Source organism: Perognathus longimembris, chromosome 11, assembly GCF_023159225.1.
Source record: "Perognathus longimembris pacificus isolate PPM17 chromosome 11, ASM2315922v1, whole genome shotgun sequence".
NCBI classification, from domain to species: domain Eukaryota; kingdom Metazoa; phylum Chordata; class Mammalia; order Rodentia; family Heteromyidae; genus Perognathus; species Perognathus longimembris.
Window position 1 is genome coordinate 32,591,633 of NC_063171.1, and position 27,887 is coordinate 32,619,519.

The 27,887-nt window shown below is 43.7% G+C and overlaps 1 protein-coding gene across 1 annotated transcript; it reads left to right on the top strand.

Annotated features, from left to right (window-relative positions):
• Nucleotides 1-1,452: 1,452 nt before the first annotated feature.
• On the top strand, nt 1,453-26,360 carry Aldh9a1 (aldehyde dehydrogenase 9 family member A1). The gene is made up of 11 exons (XM_048358329.1): nt 1,453-1,667; nt 5,061-5,206; nt 11,168-11,297; nt 12,344-12,478; nt 13,826-14,022; nt 14,881-15,021; nt 20,685-20,873; nt 21,083-21,170; nt 22,799-22,940; nt 24,446-24,558; nt 25,395-26,360. Exons 1-11 carry the CDS (start codon nt 1,496-1,498, stop codon nt 25,487-25,489), a joined length of 1,548 nt encoding a protein of 515 aa, XP_048214286.1. The 5' UTR covers nt 1,453-1,495; the 3' UTR covers nt 25,490-26,360.
• Nucleotides 26,361-27,887: the final 1,527 nt, after the last annotated feature.

Consider the following 27,887-nt stretch of genomic DNA (forward strand, 5'->3'; position numbering starts at 1 on the left):
CCTCATGAGCCTTCTTCCAAGCTTCATTCAAGGACTGACATCTACCACCAAGGGACCCTGCTACTTGCCTTCTCCTAGAGGGGCCACATTTCTGCCTTTTACCCCTAATGTCAAAATGCCCCTTGCCAGCAGGAAGGAGCCAGAAAGTCTTCGTCCTTTTTCATAACTATTAAAAGGCTGGAATGTAAGGTCTGTCCCTGGTGGCTCCATGTAGATGCCCCCCACCTCATTAAGTCTCCACCTAGTTACCTGGGTAACCAGCAGACCTGGAGGCAGTTACCTCCCTTTCCCTGAGGTCACATCCTAATCCACCTGGCCATTCCCCCCACCCAGACAAGGCAGGGCTGGGTGGGGGGGGGGGGGTCACTCCTTCTCTCCCTGCCCTTCTCTCTGGCGTGCATCATCTTGGCCACAGGCCAGCAGTTTGGTAATAAACTTTCTCTCCTGCTTGAATACTGGCAGTGTTTTCCTTCTTTAAATACCTAACAGTGCTCATATATACATACTAAATACTTCGATTAGCCTTACCCCATCGGTCCTTCTCTCCAACCCTTACCCTCTTGTCCCACACCAATCTCAACAAGTTTTGTTTTATTTTCTCACGTGTACACGAAGTATTTTGCTGTATTTGCTGTCTTTCACCATCTCCATTCTTCACTAGTATCCCCCAGTCGGGACAGGACCTGTTTTATTTATTTATTTATTTATTTATTTTTTTTGGCCAGTCCTGGGGCTTGGACTCAGGGCCTGAGCACTGTCCCTGGCTTCTTTTTGCTCAAGGCTAGCACTCTGCCACTTGAGCCACAGCGCCACTTCTGGCCATTTTCTGTATATGTGGTGCTGGGGAATCGAACCCAGGGCCTCATGTATATGAGGCAGGCACTCTTGCCACTAGGCCATATCCCCAGCCTAGGACCTGTTTTACATTCCTCTAATTCCCTGGGGGTCTTGTGTGTGTTGAGGACCCTGGCATGCAGCCCCACCCTCTCAAAGCCATTCTGGCAGGCTGGGAATATGGCATAGTGGCAAGAGTGCTTGCCTCCTACACATGAAACTCTCGGTTCCATTCCCAAGCACCACATATGTGGAAAATGGCCAGAAGGGCGCTGTGGCTCAGGTGGCAGAGTGCTAGCCTAGAGCGGGAAGCCAGGGACAGTGCTCAGGCCCTGAGTCCACGGCCCAGGACTGGCAAAAAAAAAAAAAAAAGCCATTCTGGCCTGCACCCGAAGACCCAAAGACCCTGTGCCTGGAAGCCTGGACCTAGCCTTAATCGCCTTCAGTTTGGGGCCCCGCCCCGTGACACACATGACTCCGCCCCACTACCGGCTCGCCCCTCGCTGCCAGCCAATCCTCCAGTCGCTCCTGCACGTCACGGCCCGCCCCTCCCTTTGAGGCCCGCTAATCTGTGGCTCCCTCCCCCATCTCCCTATAAGCCACAGCCCCGCCCCTTGCAACCCTCCACTCTCGCTCACGCCCCCGCTCGGCGCAGCCCTCCATGAATCTCCGCTCCTTGGTGGCGCCCACTTCGTGTCTCCTCCGCACGGTTCTCGCTTCCGCCATGAGCACGGGCAGCTTTGTCGTGTCGCAGCCGCTCAATTACCGCGGCGGAGTCCGCGTGGAGCCGGTGGACGCTTCCGGCACCGAAAAGGCGTTCGAGCCCGCCACGGGTAACTGGATGGAGTTGGTGGGGAGATTACTTCCTGGACCCTCGCCCGGCGGGCTGGGCCGCGCGTCCACCGGGGACTGGGGATGCTGGTGGGTGCGCGGTGAGGTCGCGGGTGCCCGCCCCTCGGTCTGGATGGAGCCATTCGTCGGGGAGCGGGCGGTGCGGTGCGGGGGCCCTCCGTGACTTCGTCAGCCGTGTGCACGGGAGGCGGTTCCCCGGCGGCCGTAGGCAGATGTGTGATGCGGGTGCATCGTTCCTGGGCGCACATCCCACATCTCTATGTGGATTAGAATTGGGAAGAGAAATGGAAAAAATAATCAAATCTAGGGCTAGGAATATGGCTTAGTGGTAAAGTGCTCTCCTCCTATCCATGAAGCCCTGGGTTTGATTCCTCAGCACCACATAAATAGAAAAAGGCGGAAGTGGCGCTGTGGCTCAAGTGGCAGAGTGCTAGCCTTGAGCAAAAAGAAGCCAGGGACAGGGGCTGGGAATATGGCCTAGTGGTAAGAGTGCTTGCCCTCCTATACATGAAGCTCTAGGTTCAATTCCTCAGCACCACATACACAGAAAGAGCTGGAAGTGGCACTGTGGCTCAAGAAGTAGAGTACTAACCTTGAACAAAACGAAGCCAGGTACAGTGCTCAGGCCCTGAGTTCAATCCCCAGGACTAGCAACAAAACAAAAAATAATCAAAACAACAACAACAAAAAACCTCACAAGCTTTTTGTTCAGCCCCTCCTGCCCCAAGCTTGACTGGACACGTTGAGAATGCGGAGTGTAATGTGTTTGTGTAGGTAACACCGCGGTCAGGGCGATCCACGAGTCTGTTAACCTCTTGACAGTTTCCGCTTTGGGTACTGGGAGCTTTCCAGAGTTAAGCTTTGAGCAAACAAGTATACTATACAATGTTATGTTGTTAACTGGCTCTCCACAGTTTACTCATTCTGTAAAACGGCAACCTTTTTACTCAGAGTTGAGTAGTTACTTGTTTTATTTGCCCCTTGGGATTGTTTTGCTGTCAAATATTTTTGGGCACAATGTATTTGGTGTAAATAAGAAGGATGTGTGTTGTCAGAGCAGTAACCAGTTGCAGAGGGGTTGGGGAGTATTGGATTGACCTTGCTCACTGAGCCACGGAGCAGCCTTTGGTCAGTCCTGGAAAGGGCCACAGTTCGGCTGATAGCTGTTCCTTTGTGAGAGGAGCTCACTTCTCTGCCTTTGTTCCCATATTGATCCTAAAGGAAACTTGGCAGGGTGGACTCACCGCATATAGTCCTAGCAATTCAGAAGCCATTTTTGATGGCTACAGGTATGTACACAAACTAGGGCATCCATCTTGTGGTTACAACCATTAAAATGGAGGTTCAATTTGTATACATAGTAATAATTGACTCCCTTATCGTTAGGGAGCCAAGGGAGCAGTAAACATTCCAACCCTAACACACATAGATATCCATCTTATCTCCAAGGTCTTAGCTTTTCTTTTTTCTTTTTTTTTCCTGTTCCTGGGGCTCAAACTCTGGGCCTGGGTGCCGTTCCTGAGCTCCTCTTGCTCAAGGCTTGCACTCTACCACTGGAGTCACAGCAGTGCTACTTCCAAAGTAAAGGCTTTTTCTGTGATTAATTGGAGATAAGTCTTATGGACTTTACTGCCCCAGCTGGCATGGAACAGTGATCCTTAGATGTCAGCCTCCTGAGTAGCTATGATTACAGGCATGAGCCACCAGCACCAGCAGTCTTAAGCTTTTAGTGTCCATACAGCTCTAACTTAAATACATATAGGGTACTAATTTATACCTCTGTCTTGCCTTGACTGTTTGACTTTTCCAGGACACAGCTCTCAGCCTTCTGAGGGCTGTTTGAGATGGCTTTCCAATCTCTTCTTAACCCTTTCCAGGTGTCACAGCCCAGCTTCAGAATTCCTACACTTTGTACTACTGGTTAAGGATAATAAATATTCTTTTTAAGTGTTTCATTTCTGTTGAAAGAGTTGGTTTTGTTTACAATCCTTGGGGTATGAGCCTAGAAAAACATCTTTTTATATTTTGCTGCACAGTAGAAAGTAGAGCATAAAAGTTGAAGAAATGTTTTCTCTTTTTATTTGAGAGAAGGATTTTCTTGCTTTTAGAGTCCTTTTTTTTAAATCCCTGCTGTTATTGCTTATTAGCTATATCTATCCAGTATCAGCAGTGTGGCAGGACTTACAATATAGAAAGGAATTAAAAAACCAAGCGTTCAGGGGGCTGGAGGTATGGCCTAGTGGCAAGAGTGCTTGTCTTGTATACATGAGGCCCTGGGTTTGATTCCCCAGCACCACATATACAGAAAAAGGCCAGAAATGGCACTGTGGCTCAAGTGGCAGAGTGCTAGCCTTGAGCAAAAAGAAGCCAGGGACAGTGCTCAGGCCCTGAGTCCAAGCCCCAGGACTGGCCACAAAAAAAAACCCAAGTGTTCAGAGCTGGGCTCTAGTGGCTCACATCTGTAATTATAGCTACTCAGGAGGCTGGGATCTGAGGATCATGGTTCAAAGCCAGCCTAGGCAAGAAAGGCCATGAGACTCATTTCTCCAATTAACCATTAGAAAATCAGAAGTAGAGCTGTAGCTCAAAGTGGTGGAGTGCTAGCCTTGAGTGAAGAAGCACCTAGGCCCTGAGTTCAAGCCCCAGGACTGATAAAGAAAAAAAAAAAGACTACTTTGAATCTACCACACCCCTGAAATTTTGGGACAGTATTTAGGGAGTGTTGTCAAATGACATATAGCAACTCAATGCTAGTGGCTCCATTATACAGCAAAGGAGAGTCAATCTTTCCCAAAACCATGGTGAGTTTAGAGCAGAGGATGATACCTCATTTTATTCCATGATGTGGTTAAATATGTTTTTCTGCAACCTTTGTCAGCCTCTAAAGGAGTCAGATGTGCAAACACACACATACACACACACACACACACACACACACACTAAGGAACTTCTGGTATAAAAAGTTACTAAATCAGACCATACTTTTTTGTGTGTGAATTGGTACTGGGACTTTAACTCATGGCTTTTTTCCCCCTATAATGAGACTATACTTAAAAAAAGAAGAAAGGAGTGGCTTTCACTTAGAATCCTAGCTACTCAGGAGGCTGAGATCTGAGGATTGTGGTTTGAAGCCAGCCTGGGCTGGTAAGTCCATGAGACTTTGATCTCTAGTGAACCACAAAAACCAGAAGTGGTAGAGCACTAGCCCTCAGTACAAAAGTTAGGAACAGTCCTTAGGCTCTGGGACTGGCAAGAAAATAAATAAGGAAAGAGGAAAGGAAAGCTGAGAGAAGGTTGATTTATAATGATTTTAATTAAATGGGTTGCAGTAATGAGCTAAAACTGTCTTTTTTTTTTTTTTTTTTTTTTTGTAGGCCGAGTGATAGCTACTTTCACATGTTCTGGAGAAAAAGAAGTCAGTTTGGCTGTTGAAAATGCAAAGGCTGCCTTTAAAATATGGAGTAAAAAGTCTGGCATGGAGCGGTCTCGAATCCTTTTAGAAGCTGCCAGAATAATAAGGGTGTGTATTAATAGTGTACCTTCCAGAAAACTCCTCTTACATTGTTTTGAGGGATTTTTGGAGTTCAGATTTGAGGCAACATTAGGTTTTAATGTTTTTATAAAATGGAAAAAGATTTTCACACAGCTACCTTGGATATGAAACAGGCTTTTATTCAGTAATTCTTGTCTACATCTTGGCTCTTGGACATCTCTTGGCAGGTTTTCTTTTCCTTCTTTTGTTTTGAACACTCTCTCTCTCTCTCTCTCTCTCTCTCTCTCTTTCCCTTATAGTACTAGATCATGGTCTAGGCTGACCCAGGCAAAAACAAAAGAAAAAAACAAGACCCTGTGTCAAAAATAGCTAAAACAAAATGGGCTGGAAAAAAGAAAAATTTCAATACTAATCTGGGCTTGGTGGCAGATAAATATAAGGGATACTTATCTGCAGTTAAGCTGCAAAAATCCTGAACTAGAGGTGGGGCTTAAGTGGTTGTATGTCATGGATGAATGAAAATGGTCAGAGCACAAAGCCCTGAGTTTATGCTCTGGGGTGTCTGTGTACGTGTGCATGTGTGTGTGTGTAGTGGTGATAGACTAGATATTCATTAAAGAAAGTTAGAAAATTAAGAAGAGCATACACCAAAATGTAAATCATTGATATCTCCGAGTGGAAAACTGTGGTGACTTTTTTTTTTCTGGGGGGGCGGGCAGTCCTGGGATTTGGACTCAGGACCTGAGCACTGTCCCTGGCTTCTTTTTTTGCTCAAGGCTAGCACACTGCCACTTGAGCCACAGCACCACTTCTGGCCATTTTCTGTACATGTGGGTGCTGGGGAATTGAACCCAGGGCTTCATGTATATAAGGCAAGCACTCTTGCCACTAGGCCATATCCCCAGCCCCCTATGGTGACTTTTTTAGGGGCCTTAAATACAGTAAGCCACTCTTGAAAAGGGTGTCTAGAGGCTACCAGAATGGTCACGTTTGACATACCATTATAGGCTTTTATTTTTTACCTTTTTTTTTTTTTTTTTCTCTCCAGTCCTGGGGCTTGGACTCGAGGCCTGAGCAATGTCCTTGGCTTCTTTTTGCTCAAGGCTAGCACTCTGCCAACTTGAGCCACAGCGCCCACTTCTGGCTTTTTCTGTGTGTGTGGTACTGAGGAATCGAACCCAGGGCTTCATGTATATGAGGCAAGCACTCTTGTCACTAGGCCATATTCCCAGCCCCCATTATGGGCTTTCTACAGTATAGCCTGATACAGAACTAGGCTATTCTGACAATAGAATTCTGGCAATAGAATTGTTTAGACCAAGAAAGTTGGCGAAGCACCAAAATCTTCATGTGCTTAGTCCACATGACTTTAAGGGGTTCATGTGAAACCAAAAGTCCTCTGATGGTTGTCTAAAATGAAAACAAGGGGGCTGGGGATATGTCCTAGTGGCAAGAGTGCCTGCCTCATATACATGAGGCCCTGGGTTTGATTCCCCAGCACCACATATACAGAAAATGGCCAGAAGTAGCGCTGTGGCTCAAGTGGCAGAGTGCTAGCCTTGAGCAAAAAGAAGCCAGGGACAGTGCTCAGGCCCTGAGTCCAAGCCCCAGGACTGGCCAAAAAAAATTAAAATGAAAACAAGCACGTTAGCAGGGCCTGTGGTGGTTCTGTGTGTGCCAGATATGTCCGGTGCAGGAGCAGGTATACTTCCTTTATTGAGAAGAAAATTCTGTGAAAGTATTAAAGGAGAAGAAAATTGCTGTGACCGTATTAAAGGCACAAGCACAGAGTTTGAAGCTAAATAAAAGTATGAAGCTTTGTTTGGCCAGAATGTATACTCTGTAAGAAAAGAATTTCCAAGCCAGGCACCAGTGGCTCATGCCTATAATCCTAGCTAATCAAGAGGTTGAAATCTAAGGATCATGGTTGAAAGCCAATCTAGGCAGAAAAGTCCCCAAGAGACTCTTATCTCCAGTTAACCCCTCAAAAACTGGAAGTGGAGCTGAGGCTCAAAGTGGTAGAGCTCTTGCCTTGAGCAAAATTGCTCAGAGACAGAGCCTAGGCCTTGAATTCAAGCCCCAGGACTGACAAACAAACATTCCAGCAAGGAAAAAAAATTTTTTTTATGTAAAGGCTTTATTACACAATAAAAGTAAATCTATAAATATTTACGGATTTGGGCTGGGAATGTGATCTAGGGGTAGAGTGCTTGCCTCGTATACAGGAAGCCCTGGGTTCAATTGCTCAGCACCACATATTATAGAAAAATCCAGAAGTGGTGCTGTGGCTCAAGTGGTAGAGTGCTAGCCTTGAGCAACAAAGTCAGGGACAGTGCTCAGGCTCTGAGTTCAAGCCCCAGGACTGGCTATATATATATATATATATATATATATATATACATATATTTACACACACATATATATACACACAAATATGTGTATATATATATGTGTCTCTATACTATATATACATATGTACATACTATATATACATATATGTATATATATATATATACTTACAGATTTGGTACACATAGTTTAGAGCAAGTCAGTAGAAATAATTATAATAGTAATTAGTAGTTGCATTGTAATAAATCATCTGGTGCCAGTGGCTTATTCTTTTTTTTTTTTTTTGCCAGTCCTGGGCCTTGGACTCAGGGCCTGAGCACTGTCCCTGGCTTCCTTTTGCTCAAGGCTAGCACTCTGCCACTTGAGCCACAGCGCCACTTCTGGCCTTTTTCTATATATGTGGTGCTGAGGAATTGAACCCAGGGCTTCATGTATATGAGGCAAGCTCTCTTGCCACTAGGCCATATTCCCAGCCCCAGTGGTTTATTCTTGTATCCTGTTTACTTAGGAGGTGGATTTGGGACATTGTGGTTCAAGGCTAGCTAGGGCCAAAGTTTGTAAGATTCCCTCTCAAGCAATAGTTGGATATGGTGATATATGCCTGTTATTCCTGCTTCACAAGAGGCTAAGATAAAAATGTTCACAGTTGCAAGCCAGCTGGCCCAGGAAAAGCTGGCAATGGCATAAATAAAATAATAGTCCAAGCCAGCCTGGACAGAAAGCAAGACCATAACTCAGAAATAACCACCACAAAGCCTGGCACTGGTGACTCATGTCTGTAATCCTCAGGAGGCTGAGATTTTAGGATTGCAGTTTGAAGCCAACTGGGGCAGGAAAGTCTGTGAGATTATCTCCAGTTAACCAACAAAAGGTAGAGCTATGGCGCAAGTAGTAGAATATCACCCTTGAGTGAAAATACTCAGGGAAAGTGTTCAGGCATTGAATTCAAGCACCAGTTTTCACACACACACACACACACACACACACACACACACACACACACACACACACTTGGGCACCTCTGGTTCCAGGCCTTGAGTTCAAGCCCCACTTCTCTCTCTCTCTCTCACTCTCTCTCACACACACATACACACACATATGTGCACGCACGCACAACCTGTAAACCTAACCACTCAGGCCCAAGAAGCTGAGATCTGAGGATTGTGGTTCAAAGCCACCTTGGGCAAGAAAGTTAGGCAGACTCATCTCCAATTAACCACCAGAAAAAGAAAAGATGCAAAGTAGAGCTGTGGCTCAAGTGGTAGAGAACTAACCTTGAGTTTAGAAACAAAAAGCTCAGAGACAATGCCCAGGCCTTGAGTTCAAGCCCCTGGACCAGTACAAAAAGAAAAGCAAGCTACCTAGGTGCCAGTGCTTCATTCCTGTAATCCTAACTACTCAGGAGGCTGAGATCTGAGGATAGCAGTTCAAAGCCAGCCTGAGCACAAAAGTCTGTGAGACTGTAATCTTCAGTAAACTACTTAGAAAAAGCAGGAAGTAGTGCTGTGGTTCAAGTGGTAGAGTGCTAGCCTTAAGCACAAAATAGCTCAGGGATAGCACCTATGTCCCAGGACCAGCAAAACCTCCCCTTTAAAAAAAAAACAAAAAACCAACAACCCTCAAAACAGCAAAAAGAGCTGGAGATGTGGCTCAAGCACTAGAGAGCCTTTCTAGCAAGTAAAGCTTTGAGTTCAAGTCTCAGGAACCACCCTCCCACACACAAATTTCAGTAATCTTTTAAATTCCTACATACATCATATAGCCTCAGTGATGCAGAGAAGCATGCAGCCCTCTGCTATTGTCAGTTGTGTTGAAATTGTTATGTGATCTGCCAGATCTTTCCCTGCCTTAGTTTGCTTCCAGGAAGCACATGATGACCCTAACCACAGCTAAGTGAATATGCAGAAGTGATAAAATGGCAATTTTAGATTTGCTGAATGGTAGCATGTTTGTTTTGTGCCAGGTCTGGGTCTTGAACTCAGGACTTGGGTGCTGTTTCTGAGCTTTTCTGTTCAAGGCTTGTACTCCACCACTTGATCTATGGCCCACTTCTGGCTTTTTTTGTGTGTGTGTGTGGGGTGGTTAATTGGGAGATAGAGTCTCATTGACTTTATTGCTTGGTCTATCTTTGAACTTCTGTCCTCTGATCTCAGCGCCCTGAGTATCTAGGATTGCAGATGTGAGCCACCAGTGCTTGACAAGGTGGCATGTTGTTAGTGAAAATTGGGTGGCATTATGGGAATGTGTAAAGGTTCATGCCTGCGATCCCCGCTACTCTAGAAGTGGATATGAGGTGGTTTGCAGTTTAAGCACAGGCAAGGCATGGTGATTCCCAGCTGCTTGGGAGGGGAGGCATACATAGGATGATCATGGTCTGAGGCCAGCCCAGGCAAGCACAAGGCCCTGACTTCAAACCTCAGTACTGCCAAGAAGTTGTTTTTAATTTGGTGGAAAAAAAAGTGATAATTTGAAGGTAATAATAATTTTAATGTGCCCTTTATGTCTTTTCCTTCTGTGAGCATGGTCATGTCCTCTTTAGAGCTGGCCCAGGACAGGCACAGTAGCACATACCTCTAATCCCAGCATCTTTGTATAATGATCATATGAACCTGCATTAAGTCGTTCTGTTTGATGTTTCAGATCAGCTGGAGCTGACATTGACCCAGGCTCCAAAATATAAAAGGAGAGAGAGAGTGTGAATATAAATTAACCCTTTATTATTATGAAATTCTAGTCCTAAATAATATGTAATATTTTTGCCCTGAGATTTACTGATACTCTTTTCCTTTTTATACATTGTTTTTCTAAGGATCATTCTCATTATTTATGCTCAAATATGTATTTATACAGATGTGTGTGCTTGTGCACGCACGCGCACATGTGTGAGCTTGTGTGTGCGTGCGTGCATGCAGGGGTATTGCGCTTGAACTCAGGTCTTCATGTGCCCAATCATTGGCAGTCTTGCTCATGGTTGATGCTCTACCATTTGAGCCATACCCCCCAGGCTGGCATTTTGCTGATTAATTGGAGATGGAATCTCAAGGACTTTTCTGCCTTACTTGGCTTTGAACTTTGATCCTCTGGGGCTCAGCATCCTGACTAGCTCATCTTCAAAACATTAGAAACACTTTTTTTTTCCTTAGCAGATCTTGAAATGAGGTTGTAGTCTTAAATGAAATCTCAAGTGTCTACAATTAAAAGGAAGAACAGAGCAGGGTGCTGGTGGCTCATACCTGTCATCCTAGCTACTCAGATCTCAGGCTGAGATCTGAGGGTCCCGGTTCAAAGCCAGTCGGGGAAAGAAAGTCCATGAGACTCTTATTTCCAATTAACCACCAGAAAACTGGAAGTGGAGGTGTGGCTCAAAGTGGTAGAGCACTAGCCTTGAGTAAAATAGCTCAGGGACAGCACCTAGGCCCTGAGTTCAAGCCCCATGAAGAACAGGGCTGCTCTGGAAGTCAGTTTTATTTATTACAAATGCAACTCTACCATTCTTTTTCTTTAAAAAAGCCTTGAACTTGCTGGGAAGGTGCTTTACCATTGAGTACACCCCTGAACACTTTCATTTTCGTTGAAAAATGCAAACTATTTTTATAAATCAAGTAATGTATTTTATCTAGTTTTCTGTTTTACCCAAAGGAACGGACAAAGGAAATTGCCAGTGTGGAGACCATCAACAACGGGAAGTCCATCTTCGAGGCCTGCTTAGACATTGAAAATTGCTGGCAGACCCTGGAGTATTTTGCAGGCTTGGCTGGATGCATGGCTGGTAAGCCTTTGCCTGAAGCTCTGCTTATGAGATCATGGAGGAGCAGAGCCTAGTGATGAAGAGCAAACATTGTTGAGTTAACACAGTCCTGTGTTAAATCTGGGGGTCACTGATTTCTACTTGGGTGCACAGGATTTATATTATCTAAGCAGGAGATAATGCCCTATACCTCTTGGGTTGTTTTAAGGATTAAATGAGCTACTACATGTAAATCACCTAGCATGTACACGTTCTGGCAAGAACATGTCATATGTGGTTGTTTTATGGATTTAGCAAAAGATTAACAACCTAGAAAGCTTGCACCATCTCTTATTTGATGGCTAGTAGGTCCTAGCTGGGCCAGAAGTCTAAGGTTTTATAGTACCCACATTTCTTTGCTGCTAAGTCTTCCCCTCATTTTCATTTAATTTCATTTGACTTATCCAAAAGAGGCCCTGGCAATTTTGGGGGGTGGGAATTGAGTGGGATGAAAGCCAAGTGCCAGTGACTTATACTTAATTAGGAGGCTGAGATCTGAGGACTGCAATTTGAAGCCAACCTTGGCAGAAAAAGTCTGTGAGACTCCTATCTCTAACCAACAAAAAGCCCTAGTACCTGGAAGAAAAGAATATTCAGTAGGATGAACATGTGCTGATAAAAATCTTGGGGAGCATGGGCCTGTGTTCTTTTTCTTGCTATTGCTTATTATTTATTTATTTATTTGTTTATTTATTTTGCCAGTCCTGGAGCTTAGACTCAGGGCCCGAGTACTGTCCCTGGCTTCTTTTTTGCTCAAGGCTAGCACTCTACCTCTTGAGCCACTTTCAGCTTTTTCTGTTTATACAGTGCTGAGGAATTGAACCCAGGGCTTCGTGCATGCTAGGCAAGCACTCTACCGCTAAGCCACATCCCCAGCCACCTGTTGTTTATTTTTTTGAGACAGGATTTTTGGTAGCTCAGACTGTCCCTTGAGATTCTCCCAAATCTATCTTAGTGTTGGGATTATAGGCATGTACTACCATCCCTCAGCAAGCTCTGCCCTATTTTCTCCTCTGTTTTCCCCTCAGGTGAACACATCCAGCTCCAAGGTGGATCCTTTGGCTACACCAGAAGAGAGCCACTTGGGGTCTGTGTGGGGATAGGAGCGTGGAACTACCCCTTCCAGATTGCCTGTTGGAAGTCAGCTCCAGCTTTGGCCTGCGGTAAGAATGAATTATTCTTCACTGTGAGCTGCTATTCTCTCCTGTTCTCTGCCCCTCACCACTCCATAAACATACACTTGGGTGCAGAAGGGCCTGCTTGTCCCTCAAATTGCTTAAGTTATACCCACTGGTCATGTCTATATATTCCTTAAAAAAAAAAAATGGGGGCTGGGGATATAGCCTAGTGGCAAGAGCACTTGCCTCGTATACATGAAGCCCTGGGTTTGATTCCCCAGCACCACATATACAGAAAATGGCCAGAAGTGGCACTGTGACTCAAGTGGCAGAGTGTTAGCCTTGAGCAAAAAAGAAGCCAGGGACAGTGCTTAGGCCCTGAGTCCAAGGCCCAGGACTGGCAAAAAAAAAAAAAAAAAAAAATCTGTCTTTTTTAAATTTAGTTTTGGGCAGCAGTGGGGATTGAACTTGGGTCAACCTGCTTGCTAGTGGGAGGTCCTCTACCTTTGAATCATGCCCTCAGCTCTCTATTTTTATATAAGGAATGGAGGCAATTCAACTTTTTCCTGCTAAATTGAATTAAATTTGGCCTTTGTGGACAAGAATTTCTAGAAGTAGAAGATAAGCCATTACCTTCAACCAGCTTTGCTGGTTGAAAAGTGAAGATTGCTGGGAGTAAGACTATATCTTTTTTTTTTTTTTTGGCCAGTCCTGGGCCTTGGACTCAGGGCCTGAGCACTGTCCCTGGCTTCTTCTTGCTCAAGGCTAGCACTCTACCTCTTGAGCCACAGCACCACTTCTGGCCGTTTACTATATATGTGGTGCTGGGGTATTGAACCCAGGGCTTCATGTATACAAGGCAAGCACTCTTGCCACTAGGCCATATTCCCAGCCTCAAGACTGTATCTTTAAAGGATATTGAGGGAACACTGCAGTTGGGACACTGAAATGTGGTGTCTGTCCTGTGGTCATGAGTATCCTTGTATATGGAGAGACAGTATATGGAGGAGGAATGGTTCAGAGGTAAGCCATTAGCTTTGGGGACCCTAATTAAACGAACCTTTCATGTATTTGGTTTTAACTAGTACATAATGGGACTGGGTTATACCTCAGCTGCTGATATAAGCTTTAAATGAGGTGATTTATATACAATGACCTTATTATACAAGTATAAATAATTACTATTTGAGACTGAGCAAATGTATTGTGTGAGGTGCTTTTAATGAGAGAAAGCAAGATAGAAAGGACAAGATTGTCTATTGTTAACAACATTTTAGGTCTGAGATTTTATGGGCGAACAAGAAACAGTGGGAAGTCTCTGGGCTTGTTCTCAAAGGATCATCACTCGAGTCTGTGTTTGTGTGTGTGTGTGTGTGCTTTGCATTTATACAGGAAATGCCATGGTCTTTAAACCTTCTCCCTTCACGCCTGTTTCTGTTTTGCTCCTGGCTGAAATCTACATCGAGGCTGGTGTGCCTCCTGGGCTCTTCAATGTGGTTCAGGGAGGCGCTGCCACGGGCCAGTTTCTCTGTCAGCATCCAGATGTGGCCAAGGTCTCCTTCACTGGCAGCGTGCCTACTGGAATGAAGGTACAGAGGAAACCAGTCCTGGGGAACTCACATGGTTCCAGAAATGCTGAATCTGTACTACTGTGTCCAGGATATATTTTGTATGTCTTTGGATTTTACCTAGATTTTATTGAATGGGTTTGGAATCTACCAGGCCGGAGCCTGAAATGGAAGTGTGAGGCAGGAAGAGAGCATGCACAGGGCTGAGTAGGGAGAAGGTCCCTCCCCTGGCTGAGGGTACAGTGGGGAGAGTGAGAGCCTGTCTAGGAGGCTATTTTTGTCAGATTATTTCACGTACATTTATTTTTTGCTTTAGTTTGTGTTCTGAGCTCTATTAGCCCCAAACACAGCAATACAAGAAGAATTCCTGGCTTGATAATCCTGGGAATTGCCAGGGTTTTAAATGAACTCCCTCTTTATATTGTATTTTTAATATTTATTTATGTGCTTGTGCTGGTAGTGAGGATTCAACTCAGGACCTGGGCACTGTACCTTAGCCTTTTCACTCAAGGCTGGCACTCTACCATTTGAGTCATGCCTCTACTTCCTGCTTTTTACTGGTTAATTGGAGATTAACATTTCATAGGGTTTTCTGCCTTAGCTGGCTTCAAACCTTGATCCTTAGAACTCAGCCTCCTGAGTAGTTAGGATAACAGGCAAGAGCCACCAGTGCCTGACTTCCTCTTTAGATTTTGAAGTATAGTTCTGTGGATGTATTTCAGATTTTTAGAAATGAGTATTTTAAGTAGACAAAGGGCACAGTGTCCTGCTGGGTAAGGCTGTAGGTTGTACACAGTTCAGAGGGGTTGTGGGTTTAGGTGTGGGTGGCTTAGCCTGCAGACTAACTCATGTTCATCTTCATGCTGTTTTGTTCTTAAGATCATGGAGATGTCAGCTAAAGGAATCAAACCTGTTACCTTGGAGCTTGGTGGCAAATCTCCTCTCATCATCTTCTCTGACTGTAACATGGATAATGCTGTGAAGGGGGCACTGATGGCCAACTTCCTCACACAAGGCCAGGTATGGACCTGCCTGGGAGCGGCTTAGGAGTGTCTACTCTTGATCTAACAGCGTGTCCTCTTGCTTTCTGTTCTGAGGTATTGCAGGCTTCCAGAATAGTTGCAGAAAATTTCCTCATACCCTGGAACCTAAAGTGAAAGTATTTACATGATATTTTCTTTCTCTCTCTCTATGTTTGCCTGTTACAATGAAGGCTACTAACTTGCAAATATTTCAGTGTTGCTAATGTCAAAGAAGTACAATCTTTTATATCAGCTCAGTACTGTGTGTGTGTGTATGTGTGTTAGTACTAGACCTTGAACTCGGGCCTGGCACTGCCCTTGAGTTTTGCCCAAGGCTAGCACTTGAGCTATAGCTCCACTTCCAGCTATTTTGGTAGTGAGTCGGAGGTAAGAGTCTCACAGGCTTTCTTGACTGGGCTGGTTTCTAATTGTGATCCTCAGATCTCAGCCTTCTAAGTAGTTAGGATTTGCAGGTGTGAGCAATCAGCACCCAACTTGGCTCAGTACTCTTTTAGTAAAACAATAAATTAACATTGACATAGTACCATTACTGTTATCAACTGGTTCATGTCCTCTTAGCAAAAGATCTTGTTCAAGATCCATTTTGTGATCTTACTTTTTTTTCCTTTATGATTAAGAATTATCTTCTGCAAGGTATGTTGAGACTATTTCTTTTCTCATCAAACGTTTTACTCACTAGTTTGGTTTCCTGGTGAAGATCCCTGCTGAGAACTGTTTTTATTTCATTGGATGCCAAAAGGTGGTTTTCTATCTTCTCTGTGTCAGAGAAGGAATGTTGTCTTCTCCTTTTTTTCATTTATCTACATATTTTGTATTTCATTCTATGGGTTGCAATCCATTACTTATTTTAACTGGTTGTTTTTTTTTTTTTTTTTTTTTTTTTCGTTTTTGGTACTGGGGATTGAACCCAGGATGTTGCACTTGCTAGGCAAGTGCTTTGCCACTGAGCTACATTCCAGCCCCCATTATTTATTTTATAATCATTTATTATACAACCATTATTTATCTTGATACTCAGATAACTGTAGGTTTGACTAGTAGGAGCCCCTTTATGCAACTCCGCGCCCCCCCCCCCCCAGTCCTGGAGCTTGGACTTAGGGCCTGGGTATTGTCCCTGAGCTTCTTTTTCTCAAAGCTAGCTAGCACTGTACCATCTGAACCACAGCATCACTTTCGGCTTTTTCTGTGTATATGGCACTGAGGAATCGAACTCAAGTCTTCATGCTTGCAAGGCAAGCAATCTACCACTAAGCCACATTCCCAGACCCTCTGCAACTTTTTTTTTTTTTTGCCAGTCCTGGGGCTTGAACTCAGCCTGAGCACTGTCTCTGGCTTCTTTTTCCTCAAGGCTAGCACTTTACCACTTGAGCCACAGCGCCACTTCTGGCTTTTTCTATATATGTGGTGCTGAGGAATCAAACCCAGGGCTTCATGTATGTGAGGCAAACATTCTACCACTAGGCCATATTCTTAGCCCCATACTTTTTTTCTTAGGGCACTTCATTATTTCTTATCATAGCCAGGTGTTCATTTTTTTTTCTTCAAATTTTTATTATCAAACTGATGTACAGAGAGGTTACAGTTTCATACATTAGGCATTGGATACATTTCTTGTACTGTTTGTTACCTCGTCCCTCATACCCCCTCCCTCCTCCCCCTTTCACTTTCCCTCCATGAGTTGTTCAGTTCACTTACACCAAACAGTTTTGCAAGTATTGCTTTTGTATTTGTTTGTCTTTTTTTACCCTGTGTCTCTCAATTTTGGTAAGGTGTTCTTGTCTCTAGGAATGACTCCTCCTTTCCTGGGCTGCCCTACAATCAGTTGGTCTAGGCATCCCTGGTTTTATTGAGTCACAAAAGTGTTTAGAAACCAAAATTGTGGACTTGCAATTTGGCTCAGTGGTAAGAGTGCTTGCTTAGCATGTCTTCAGGCCCATGGCCAAAAAACAATAGAAACCAAAATAAAAAGCAAGGTATAAAGGTGTATAAGGGCTCTTATACTCTCTAAGAGGCCAGTGCTAGGAAATACATATTTAATGTGTATGGGTACACACACACACACACACACACACACACACCCCTATGTTTATATGTCTATTCATAGCCACAAGTTATTTCAGGTTCTTCCAATTATAGTTCCACATCATAGGACTTGGGTGTGTTCCTGTTTGACATTCTCCCTGTTTGTAGTTTTCCTTTTCTGGCAGTAAGAAATGTGATTCTTGTCATCCACAGTGTATTTAAGTAACTACTTAATCCTAGAATGCACTACAGTAGTATCAGATTGATGAGTCTGTACCACTGTGAAAAGTAGTCTTTCTTTATCTAGAAGTTTGGGCATAACATTATGTTTAAGAGTTCCATGGAGAATGGGGATGTAGTTTAGTGGTAGAATGCCAAGCATAAGAAAAACCCTATGTTCCATCCCCAGGACTGCAAAAACAAGTGCTACTTTTGTCAGCCCAGTATGGTTAGGATATTCATTTATAGTGGCAGATTTCATTTCTTTTGTTTCTGTTTCATTGTGAGTTTATTTTTCCATATATTAAAAAAAAATCTAGCCTGGAACCAGTGGCTTATGCCTGTAACCCTGGCTACTCAGGCGGCTAAGATCTTAAGATCATGGTTCAAAGCCAACCTGGGCAGAAAAGTCTGTGAGACTCTTATCTCAGATTAACCACCAGAAAACCCTAAGTGATGTTGTGGTTCAAAGTGGTAAAGCCATAGCCTTGAGTGAAAGAGCTCAGAGATAGCACCTGAGCCCTGAGTTCAAGCCCCACCACTGACAAAAAAACAAAACAAAACAAAACAAAAAAACCATAACTTTGGGTAAAACACTTAACTGGTTTTAAATGTCAGAATTTCACAAAGCCCTACTTCTTCTGTTCCCATGAACTCCCATCATCATTAACTTGTCCATCATTTATGTCTACCTTCCCTATTTTGTGCTGCTTTTTGCATAAACGAGCATATACTTAGTTATTTCCTAGTTCATCTTCTTATGGGTAGGTACAAGTACCCTCTTTTGCTTTTTGTTTTTACTAATTATATTCTGGAATCCACTCTATTTCTTTTCATGGTGATCTCTTTTGTTTAGTTTTCTTTTCTTTTTTTTTTTTTTTTTTGGCCAGTCCTGGGCCTTGGACTCAGGGCCTGAGCACTGTCCCTGGCTTCTTCCCGCTCAAGGCTAGCACTCTGCCACTTGAGCCACAGCGCCGCTTCTGGCCGTTTTCTGTATATGTGGTGCTGGGGAATCGAACCTAGGGCCTCGTGTATCCGAGGCAGGCACTCTTGCCACTAGGCTATATCCCCAGCCTAGTTTTCTTTTCTTTTCTTTTTTTTTTTGGCCAGTCCTGGGGCTTGGACTCAGGGCCTGAGCACTGTCCCTGGCTTCTTTTTGCTCAAGGCTAGCACTCTGCCACTTGAGCCACAGTGCCACTTCTGGCCATTTTCTGTATATGTGGTGCTGGGGAATCGAACCCAGGGCCTCATGTATATGAGGCAGGCACTCTTGCCCCTAGGCCGTATCCCCAGCCCCTAGTTTTCTTTTCTGTTTGATTATTTTGTTTATTTGTTTTGTTTTTGTTGCCAGTCCTGGGGTGTGGACTCAGGGCCTGAGCACTGTCCCTGGCTTCTTTTTGCTCAAGGATAGTACTCTACCTCTTGAGCCACAGTGCCAGTTCTGACTTTTATCTATATATGTGGTGCTGAGGAATCAAACCCAGGGCTTCATGTACACGAGGCGAGCACTCTACCACTAGGCCATATTCCCAGCCCCATCTGTTTGATTATTTTTACTGTATTTGAATAGTATTCATGTTTTTTTGTTTTGTTTTGTTTTTTCTTTTTTTTTTTTTTTTTTTTTTTTTTTGGCCAGCCCTGGGGCTTGGACTCAGGGCCTGAGCACTGTCCCTGGCTTCCTTTTGCTCAAGGCTAGCACTCTGCCACTTGAGCCACAGCGCCACTTCTGGCCATTTTCTAGATATGTGGTGCTGGAGAATCGAACCCAGGGCTTCATGTATACGGGGCGAGTTCTCTTGCCACTAGGCCATATTCCCAGCCCAGTATTTATGTTAATGTCCATGAGAAAGTCTAGTGAATATTTGCACACTTTTAGAGTCAACTACTGTCTAAAAATGTTCGTGTGTGTGTGTGTGTGTGTGTGTGTACGTATGTATGTGTGTATGCCTGTCCTGGGGCTTGAACTTAGGGCTTAGGTGCTATCTCCTAGCTTTTCTTGCTCAAGGCTAGCACTCTACCACTTAAGCCCCAGCTCCACTTTCAGCTTTGTGGTAGTTAATTGGAGAGAAGAGTCTTAAGGCAGGCAAAAAAAGGTGACTCTTATGTTCAATTAACCATCATCCCCCAAACTGGAAATGGAGCTGTGGCTCAAAGTGGTAGAGTGATAACCTTGAGCAACAAAAAACAAAACAAAAACAAAACCCCAGGGATAGCGCCTAAGCCCTGAGTTCAAGCCCCAAGACCACCACCACCAATAACAAAAAAACAATCTCTTGGGCTGCCTGGGCTGGCTTTGAGCTGCAGACCTAACTAAGATCTCAGTTTCCTGAATAACTAGGATTACAAATGTGATCCACCAACACCCAGCTTGAAATGCTCAAATTTTAAAATATATGTTTAAGAATATAGCTTTTAATCTATGCCTTCTCTAAGGTTCTCTCCTACTCCTGAAATATATTGCCAGAGTGAGTAGCTGTTACAAAGAAATAGGATATTTTCTGGATCATATAGACCTACTCAGGACCGTTTTCCTTTTGCTGGTTCTGAGATTTGAACTCCTGGCTGGTTGTTTGCTCAGCTTGCTTATTCACTACTACTTGAGCCACACTTCCATTGAGCTTTTTGCTGGTTAATTGGATATGGGACTTTTCTGCTTGAGTTGACTTTGAGCCTCAGTTGTCCAGTTTTCTCAGTCTCCTAAGTAATTAGAATTACAGGCATGAGCCACTTGTATTCAGCATAATCATTAACTTTTAGCTTAAAGGCAGATTGTAGTTGCCAGATTGTAGTCTACAGTTACACATGTGATTTTTCCTAGTAGGATTGGGGACAATTTTTAGAAATGAAAAAATTCTTAAAAAAAAAAAAAAAGTACCATGGGGTGAGGGGGGCACACAAATGGAGGTAGGAAGAGTGCACAAATGCAGTCATTGTGTTCAATGTACATTATGCTTGTTTGTTTTGTTTTTTTGCCAGTCCTGGGCCTGAGCACTGTCCCTGGCTTCTTTTTGCTCAAGGATAGCACTCTACCACTTGAGCCATAGCGCCACTTCTGGCTTTTTCTCTCTATATGTGGCGCCGAGGAATTGAACCCAGGGCTTCATGTATACGAGGCGAGCACTTTACCACTAGGCCATATTCCCAGCCCTTAATATACATTATGTAAAAAATGAACTATGTAACTTGAGGGTAGAGATGGAAGGAGGCTACTAGGGGGGAACAATAGGGATGGCACTGTCCAAGAAGCATCGTCCTCATAACTTGACCAATGGAATTACAACCTTTGTACAACCACATAGTGATAATAATAAACTTTCATGTTTCTTGCTAGATTATTTTTCTTTTTCCATTTCACTTTTCTTTCCTTATACAAATTCAGGTCTTGTGTCTGCCCTTTAGGTTTGTTGTAATGGCACACGAGTATTTGTACAAAAGGGAATTCTTGATAAATTTACTGAAGAAGTGGTGAAACAGACCCAGAAGATAAAAATTGGAGATCCCTTTCTGGAAGATACAAGGATGGGTCCACTTATCAACAAACAACATCTGGAGAAGGTTCTTGGCTTTGTTAAATTGGCAAAGGAAGAGGTAAGAAATGATAGGCAACTAAGAGCGCAAAGGAAGGCTAGATTATGGCTGCTTGCTGAATGCCTCTTCTGGTTAATATCCGGTAGCCATTCATGCCTTCTGCAATGCTAGGCTCTGCTGTTGCAATGGGGAGAATTTAACGTTTCAGGAATGAGTATCTGAGTGACATGTTTAATACAGAATATGTATTCTTTCTCTTTTCTTCCCAGGGTGCTAAAGTGTTATGTGGTGGAGAGCTGTATGTACCTGAGGATCCCAAATTAAAAGATGGATATTACATGAAACCTTGTATATTAAGTATGTCTTCTTGTCTGCTTTTAGATGGCTTCAATGAAGTATTAAGTATATAGGAATGAATATGTATAAAGTATGTATGGAGTATGAGCAACTACCCAGGTGTCATAAGTATATATGGGTTACCACTGAAGCCCTCTGGGTGCCTTGCCTCTAGGTCAGCCATATGTATTAGGTTCCACGAGAAATCTTGTGTTGTTTTGGCAGTTCAAGGAAGTGAAAGTAGCTAGCCACTGGTGGTTCATACTAGTAATCCTAGTTACTCTGGAAGCTGAGATCTGAGGATCAGAGGTCGAAGCCAGCCTGGGCAGGAAAGTTCATGATACTTTTATACTAATTAAGCACCAAAAAAGCCAGAAGTGGAGCTATGACTCAAGCAAAAAAACTCAGGGACAGAGTCTAGGTCCTGAGTTCCAGCCCCAGAACCAATACCAAAAAGAAGTTTATCATTAGGATATTAGTTTTTTTTTTTTTTTTTTTTTGGCCAGTCCTGGGCCTTGGACTCAGGGCCTGAGCACTGTCCCTGGCTTCTTCCCGCTCAAGGCTAGCACTCTGCCACTTGAGCCACAGCGCCGCTTCTGGCCGTTTTCTGTATATGTGGTGCTGGGGAATCGAACCTAGGGCCTCGTGTATCCGAGGCAGGCACTCTTGCCACTAGGCTATATCCCCAGCCCCAGGATATTAGTTTTATTGTTTGTTTTGTGTGTATTTTTTTTTTTTTTGGCCAGTCCTGGGGCTTGAGACTCAGGGCCTGAGCACTGTCCCTGGCTTCTTTTTGCTCAAGGCTAGCACTCTAACTCTTGAGCCACAGCACCACTTCCGGCCTTTTCTGTTTACGTGGTGCTGAGGAATCGAACCCAGGGCTTCATGCATGGTAGGCAAACACTGTACCACTAAGCCACATACATTCCTAGTCCCAGGGTATTAGTTTTTGTTTATTTAGTTTCTTCTCTTTAGTGTATTTCTTTTTTTTTTTTTTTTTTTTTTTGCCAGTCCTGGGCCTTGGACTCAGGGCCTGAGCACTGTCCTTGGCTTCTTTGTGCTCAAGGCTAGCACTCTGCCACTTGAGCCACAGCACCATTCTGGCCGTTTTCTATATATGTGGTGCTGGGGAATCGAACCCTGGGTTTCATGTATAGGAGGCAAGCACTCTACCACTAGACCATATTCCCAGCCCTGTGTATTTGTTTCTTTTCACTATTAAAGTAACATTGTTATGAATATTTTATAAAATCAATGTTAATTGACTCGGTAGATATAGAATTATTCAAAGGCTATCACTTTAACAGGAATTATGGAACTGCCAAGTGGAAAGGATATTTTAGTATTCACAGTGTAGGGAATTAAAAAAAAAATAAAGCTCTGTATTTTCCTGCTTACTGTGAATAATGCATTTTAAAACATTTTCTAAAATGAGATTTTAAAAATTATAGTTCAGTAGTTGGACAAAGAGGTTGCAATTCTGTAAGTCAGGTTTTGAATATAGTGCATGCTGATCAATGTCGCCCCCTCCATTGTTCTCCCCCTTCCCCTCCCATTCCAACTCTCAAGTTACACAGGAATAAGACGTTTTTGAGTGTCTGAGCTGATCCTCCCTTCTCTGACATACGGCTTTCTATGAATGTTTGCAGCTAATTGCAGAGATGACATGACCTGTGTTCAGGAAGAGATCTTTGGACCAGTTATGTCCATTTTATCATTTGACAGTGAAGAGGAGGTTCTGAAAAGGGCCAACAACACCACTTTTGGACTAGCAGCTGGTGTTTTTACCAGGTATGTAGAAAGGGACACCGAATGAAGCAGCTTTGAAGGGATGAGCTGTAGGTTGCTAAGATGAGCAGCAGACCTCCCTACAGGTTCTCCTCTCTTCAGCAATCAGTGTTTTCCATTTGTTGCAGTCTATGCTTTTTAGTGCTGAGGTTAGAACCCAGGGCTTTCTTTAATCCAGGCAAGCGCTCTGCCACTAAGATAATGCCCCCCGCCCCCAATCTTGTTTGCTTTGCCTTTAGTGAGAAGATGCCAAAGCAGCATTTGGTAGTTTGCCATCAATGGCCAGACAACCCGACTCTCAGTGTAAATTGAACCATGAACTTTCCTGATGAAAAAGCTGTCCTCTTCCATTCCTTCACCGAGTAAACATTTTAGGTTCTGACTTGTGTAAAGCATTGGGGTAGATACTTATTGGAAACATACATATTTCTCCAATTAAATTTTATTTTATTATGTTTATTTTTTTGCCAGTCCTGAGGCTTGGACTCAGGGCCTGAGCACTGTCCCTGGCTTCTTTTTGCTCAAAGCTAGCATTCTACCTCTTGAGCCACAGTGCCACTTCTGGCTTTTTCTGTTTATGAGGTTCTGAGGAATGGAACTCAGGGCTTTGTTCATACTAGGCAAGCACTCTATTGCTAAGCCACATTGCCAGCCCCTAATTTTTTAAAATATTATTTAAAGGTGATGTACAGGGGGGTTACAGTTACATAAGTCAGGTAAAGAGTACATTTCTTTTTGGACAATGTCACCCCTTTCCGTATTTCTACAATTTAGAAAACTGTAAGCAAGTAAGTACTGGGTGGTAGTCTTCAAAAACAGGATTTTTTTTGGTCATGAGGCTTGAACTCTGGGCCTGGGTGCTCTTCCTGAGCTCTTCAGCTCAGGGCTAGTGCTCGACCACTTGAGCCACAGCACCACTTGAGTTTTCTGGTGGTTACCTGGAGATAAGAGTCTCACGGACTTTCCTGACCAGGCTGGTTTGAACGACGATTCTCATATCTGAGCCTCCTGAGTAGCTAGGATTACAGGGGTGAGCTACTGGCACCTAGCTTAAAATAGGATTTTTTTATTTTTATTTATTTTTATTTTTTTTGCCAGTCCTGGTGTTTTTTTTTTTTTTTGTTGTTTTTGTTTTTGTTTTTTTTTGGCCAGTCCTGGGGCTTGGACTCAGGGCCTGAGCACTGTCCCTGGCTTCTTCCCACTCAAGGCTAGCACTCTGCCACTTGAGCCACAGCGCCACTTCTGGCCATTTTTTTAATATATGTGGTGCTGGGGAATTGAACCCAGGGCCTCATGTATACGAGACAAGCACTCTTGCCACTAGGCTATATCCCCAGCCCATCTAAATGTATTTCTGTTTTGCCTAAATGGTGCAAAGTTTTGAAGCATTTTGAATAAACAAAAATTTGGCAAGAATCCGGGTCCTTTAGAATGAGCAGTCTTACTTGTTCTTGTAGGAGCATAGCAGAAACACTGTGAATAACCAGAACAGTCTCTCTTCTCCGTAGAGACCTCCAGCGGGCTCACAGAGTGGTGGCTGAGCTGCAGGCTGGAATGTGCTTCATTAACAACTATAATGTCAGCCCTGTGGAACTGCCCTTTGGTGGCTATAAGAAGTCAGGTGAGGAGCTCGAAAGTACAAGAGCAAGCTGGGTTGCTAGGGGGACTGTCATAACCAGTCATTATACCCCAGCGGTCATAAGTCTGCCTGTGTATTATTCACCTGGGCAAATGTATAGGCTCCTGGTCCTGCCTAGACCCACTGTGCCAGTCTATGGGAATGGAGGCCAAATGCCTGCAGAGGGCTCTGGTGTGCATATATTAATTCATTCTATCTGGGCCAAGTTATTAAAATGTCTTAATTTACCACAATTCTAACTACATCCCACTGGGAGTGTTTTCCTTAAGCCTCTGGTGCCTTATTTCATAGTTAGATGTGTATTATCACAATGTAACAGACATAAGTCTCTTATGTCAGAGACCCTGTCTCTGGCAAACACAGGTGTCATGTGCTTGTCAAATATATAAACACTGCTAAGATGGTCCTCTTAAGTTTGAGAGTCTGATTTGGTCTTTAGAATTATCCTGGTATTTCTTAGTCACCTCTATCTCTGAAGGGCACTTGGAATAACTGAATATACAGGCCCAAATATAAGTGCTACCAAGGTACCCTTTAGTATGGTCTGAATCACCCAGAATAATGTACACTGAAGTTAAGGTTCATGTTGGGTGTTTTCCTATCCTTAGCCCTAAAGACCTGTGGGTCACACTTTTTCCTGTCCTTACCCCTAAAGACTTGTGGGTCACACTTCCCATCCCTAGCTCACAGATAGCACATGGATTGAAGATTGATCCCCTATGTTAAGATTCTGTGTCCTTCCCAGTCCCAGTGAGGAGTGTGTGCCTTCTCTGCTGGTGGCAGTGACAGCTCATCCCAGCCCCTTCTCTTCCATTTAGGGTTTGGCAGAGAGAATGGCCGGGCGACAATCGATTATTATTCTCAGCTGAAGACTGTGTGCGTGGAGATGGGCGATGTGGAGTCTGCTTTTTGAAATTCTCTATGAAGTCTGTCCATGAGAGAAAACTGGGAACTTGTCAAATCCAGACTTCCAGTCATTCTGGATAAGATAATGGTCCAGTGTTCTTCACCTATCACTTACCTCTCTAATGAAAATGTGCCTAAATGCCCTTCAGACAGTAATCAGAAACCGATTTTCCTTAAAGCCCATTCCTGTGAAATCTGTCAAAGCCAAGAACCAAGATTCCAGCCATGTTAATTTTGTTTTGTTTTTACCTTACTTTAAGAACATGATACTTTGTAGGTTCCTAGTAGAGTCAGTAGATATGATTTATGTTTGCTGACTTTTTTGTGTGTGTGCTGGTACTGGGGCTTAACTTCAGGGCCTGGTGCTGTCCCTTAATTTCACTCAAGGCTGGTACTCTACCACTTGAACCCCAGCTACGTTTTACACTTAAGTGCTAAGTACTACACTTATTACTTAATTAGAGATGAGTCTCATGGACTTTTCTGCCCAGGCTGACTTTGAACCTCAGTGCTCAGATCACAGTCTCCTATATAGTGGCCATTGAGCCACTGGCAGTGAGCTTTGTTGACATTTTTAAAGCTGTGGTCTTCTGTCATTTCCATTGATAAAGCTGATGATTCAGATAGAGGGCTTTAAGTAATAGACAAAGGTCCGGCTTTGTGCAAATTGGAAATTGATTTCATTCAATGCCCCCTCCCAGCCCCCCATGAAGACTTACCTCAGGTCCTTAAACACTACAGCTTGTTCTCTTGATTTTTAGCCCCTTACCCCTAGCTTGCTCTCTTACAGCAAAAAGTTGCTTTTTAAAAGTGCTTAAATGATCACTGCTACTGTATAGTGAATTTAAAAATAAATCACACTTAATACTTTTACTTAATCCTTGTTTTGAAATTCAACACAACTTAGGCAGTGTCTGAGGGATCTGATCTGCCTCTGGCAGTTAAGTACCAAGGGCAGGCTGAGTTGCTATAAAGAACTTATGACCCCGCGTTGTTCCCCATTGTGATGAGTGCCAGTCCTGAAGAGCTGTTGGAGGCTGCGGCATTGAGGCCCACTCTGCCCCCTCTCTCCTCTCAGGGGAATACTTAATAACAAATATAGTTGGCAGAGATCAGGAATGATCGTTGTAACTGGGCCTGGATCTGCTCATGACCTAGATGGACAAACACTATCATTTTAGAATGTGGGAACGGTTGAATCAGCCTGCCTGGGAGTTTGCAAAGGTCATATGCGATCGCAAGCTAGGCACCAAGTCCTCTCACTCCATGTCTTAGGGCCTTGTGTAGGAACTGCCTAGAGGAGAGAAGCTTCTGATGCCCTTTCCAAATTAGCTCTTAATTTCAGATGAAAAAGCCAATTTGAAGAAAGAGGATCCAAGGCAAGTCAGTGAATTGAGGGATAAGTCTAGACTTGATTTTTTTTTTTTTTTTTTTTTTTTTTTTGCCAATCCTGGGGCTTAGTCTCAGAGTCTGAGCACTGTCCCTGGCTTCTTTTTGCTCAAGGCTAGCACTCTGCCACTTGAGCCACAGCGCCACTTCTGGCCATTTTCTGTATATGTGGTGCTGGGGAATTGAACCCAGGGCTTCATGTATATGAGGCGAGCACTCTTGCCACTAGGCCATATCCCCAGCTCGTAAGTCTAGACTTGATGTGGGACTTGAGTTCCTGTGCTTTCCAGATCCTTCTCTGGTTTCTGTGATTGCTGTAAGAAGCTTCTGCGCAAGTGATAGCATGAAACAACAAAAATGTGTTGTCTGGGGGTCATGAGTTTAAAATGGTTTTTCACTTGGCCAAATCCAGGATTGTGCTTCCTCCAGAGGCTCCATAAGAATTCTGTAGTTGAAGCTGGGTGCTGGTGGCTCACGCCTGAATCCTTGCTACTCAGGAGGTTTGAGATCTGAGGATTATAGTTCAAAGCCAGCCTGGGCAAGAAAGTCCGTGAGACTGTCATCTCCAATTAACTACCAGAAAACTTGAAGTGGTGCTGTGGTTCAAGTGGTAGAGCACTAACTACCTTGAGCAAAAAAGCTCAGGGATAGGTTCAGGCCCTGAGTTCCAGCCCCAGGATGGGCACAAAAACATTCACATTAACAATTATTCTCTTTAACATAATCAAAGCAAAGGTATGCACACAAAAGTTAAATAACCACTGCGAGATAAGAGTCAATGAGGGAGGATAGGTAGGGGTACCTTCTGCTTCTTAATTCTCAACAGTTACTCAAAATATTGGAGGAAATAAAGATTACCCATGCTTAAGAGGTGGCCCACAACTGAGCTTTGTAGCATTGCACAATGACTAAAATTCAAGACCAATCTGGACTACATAGCAAGTATCAGGTTAGCCTGGGTTACATAATAGGACAGTCTTTATATAATTCTTAAAAGGCAACCCCAGGAGAATCAC

What these genes read in the sequence shown, in the direction of transcription:
- Aldh9a1 (XM_048358329.1), top strand. Translation starts at nt 1,496, where the DNA reads ATGAATCTCCGCTCCTTGGTGGCGCCCACTTCGTGTCTCCTCCGCACG. An exon ending in GGCGTTCGAGCCCGCCACGG is followed by an intron (nt 1,668 to 5,060) that starts GTAACTGGATGG and finishes TTTTTTTTGTAG; the next exon opens with GCCGAGTGATAGCTACTTTC. An exon ending in TTAAATTGGCAAAGGAAGAG is followed by an intron (nt 20,874 to 21,082) that starts GTAAGAAATGAT and finishes TTTTCTTCCCAG; the next exon opens with GGTGCTAAAGTGTTATGTGG.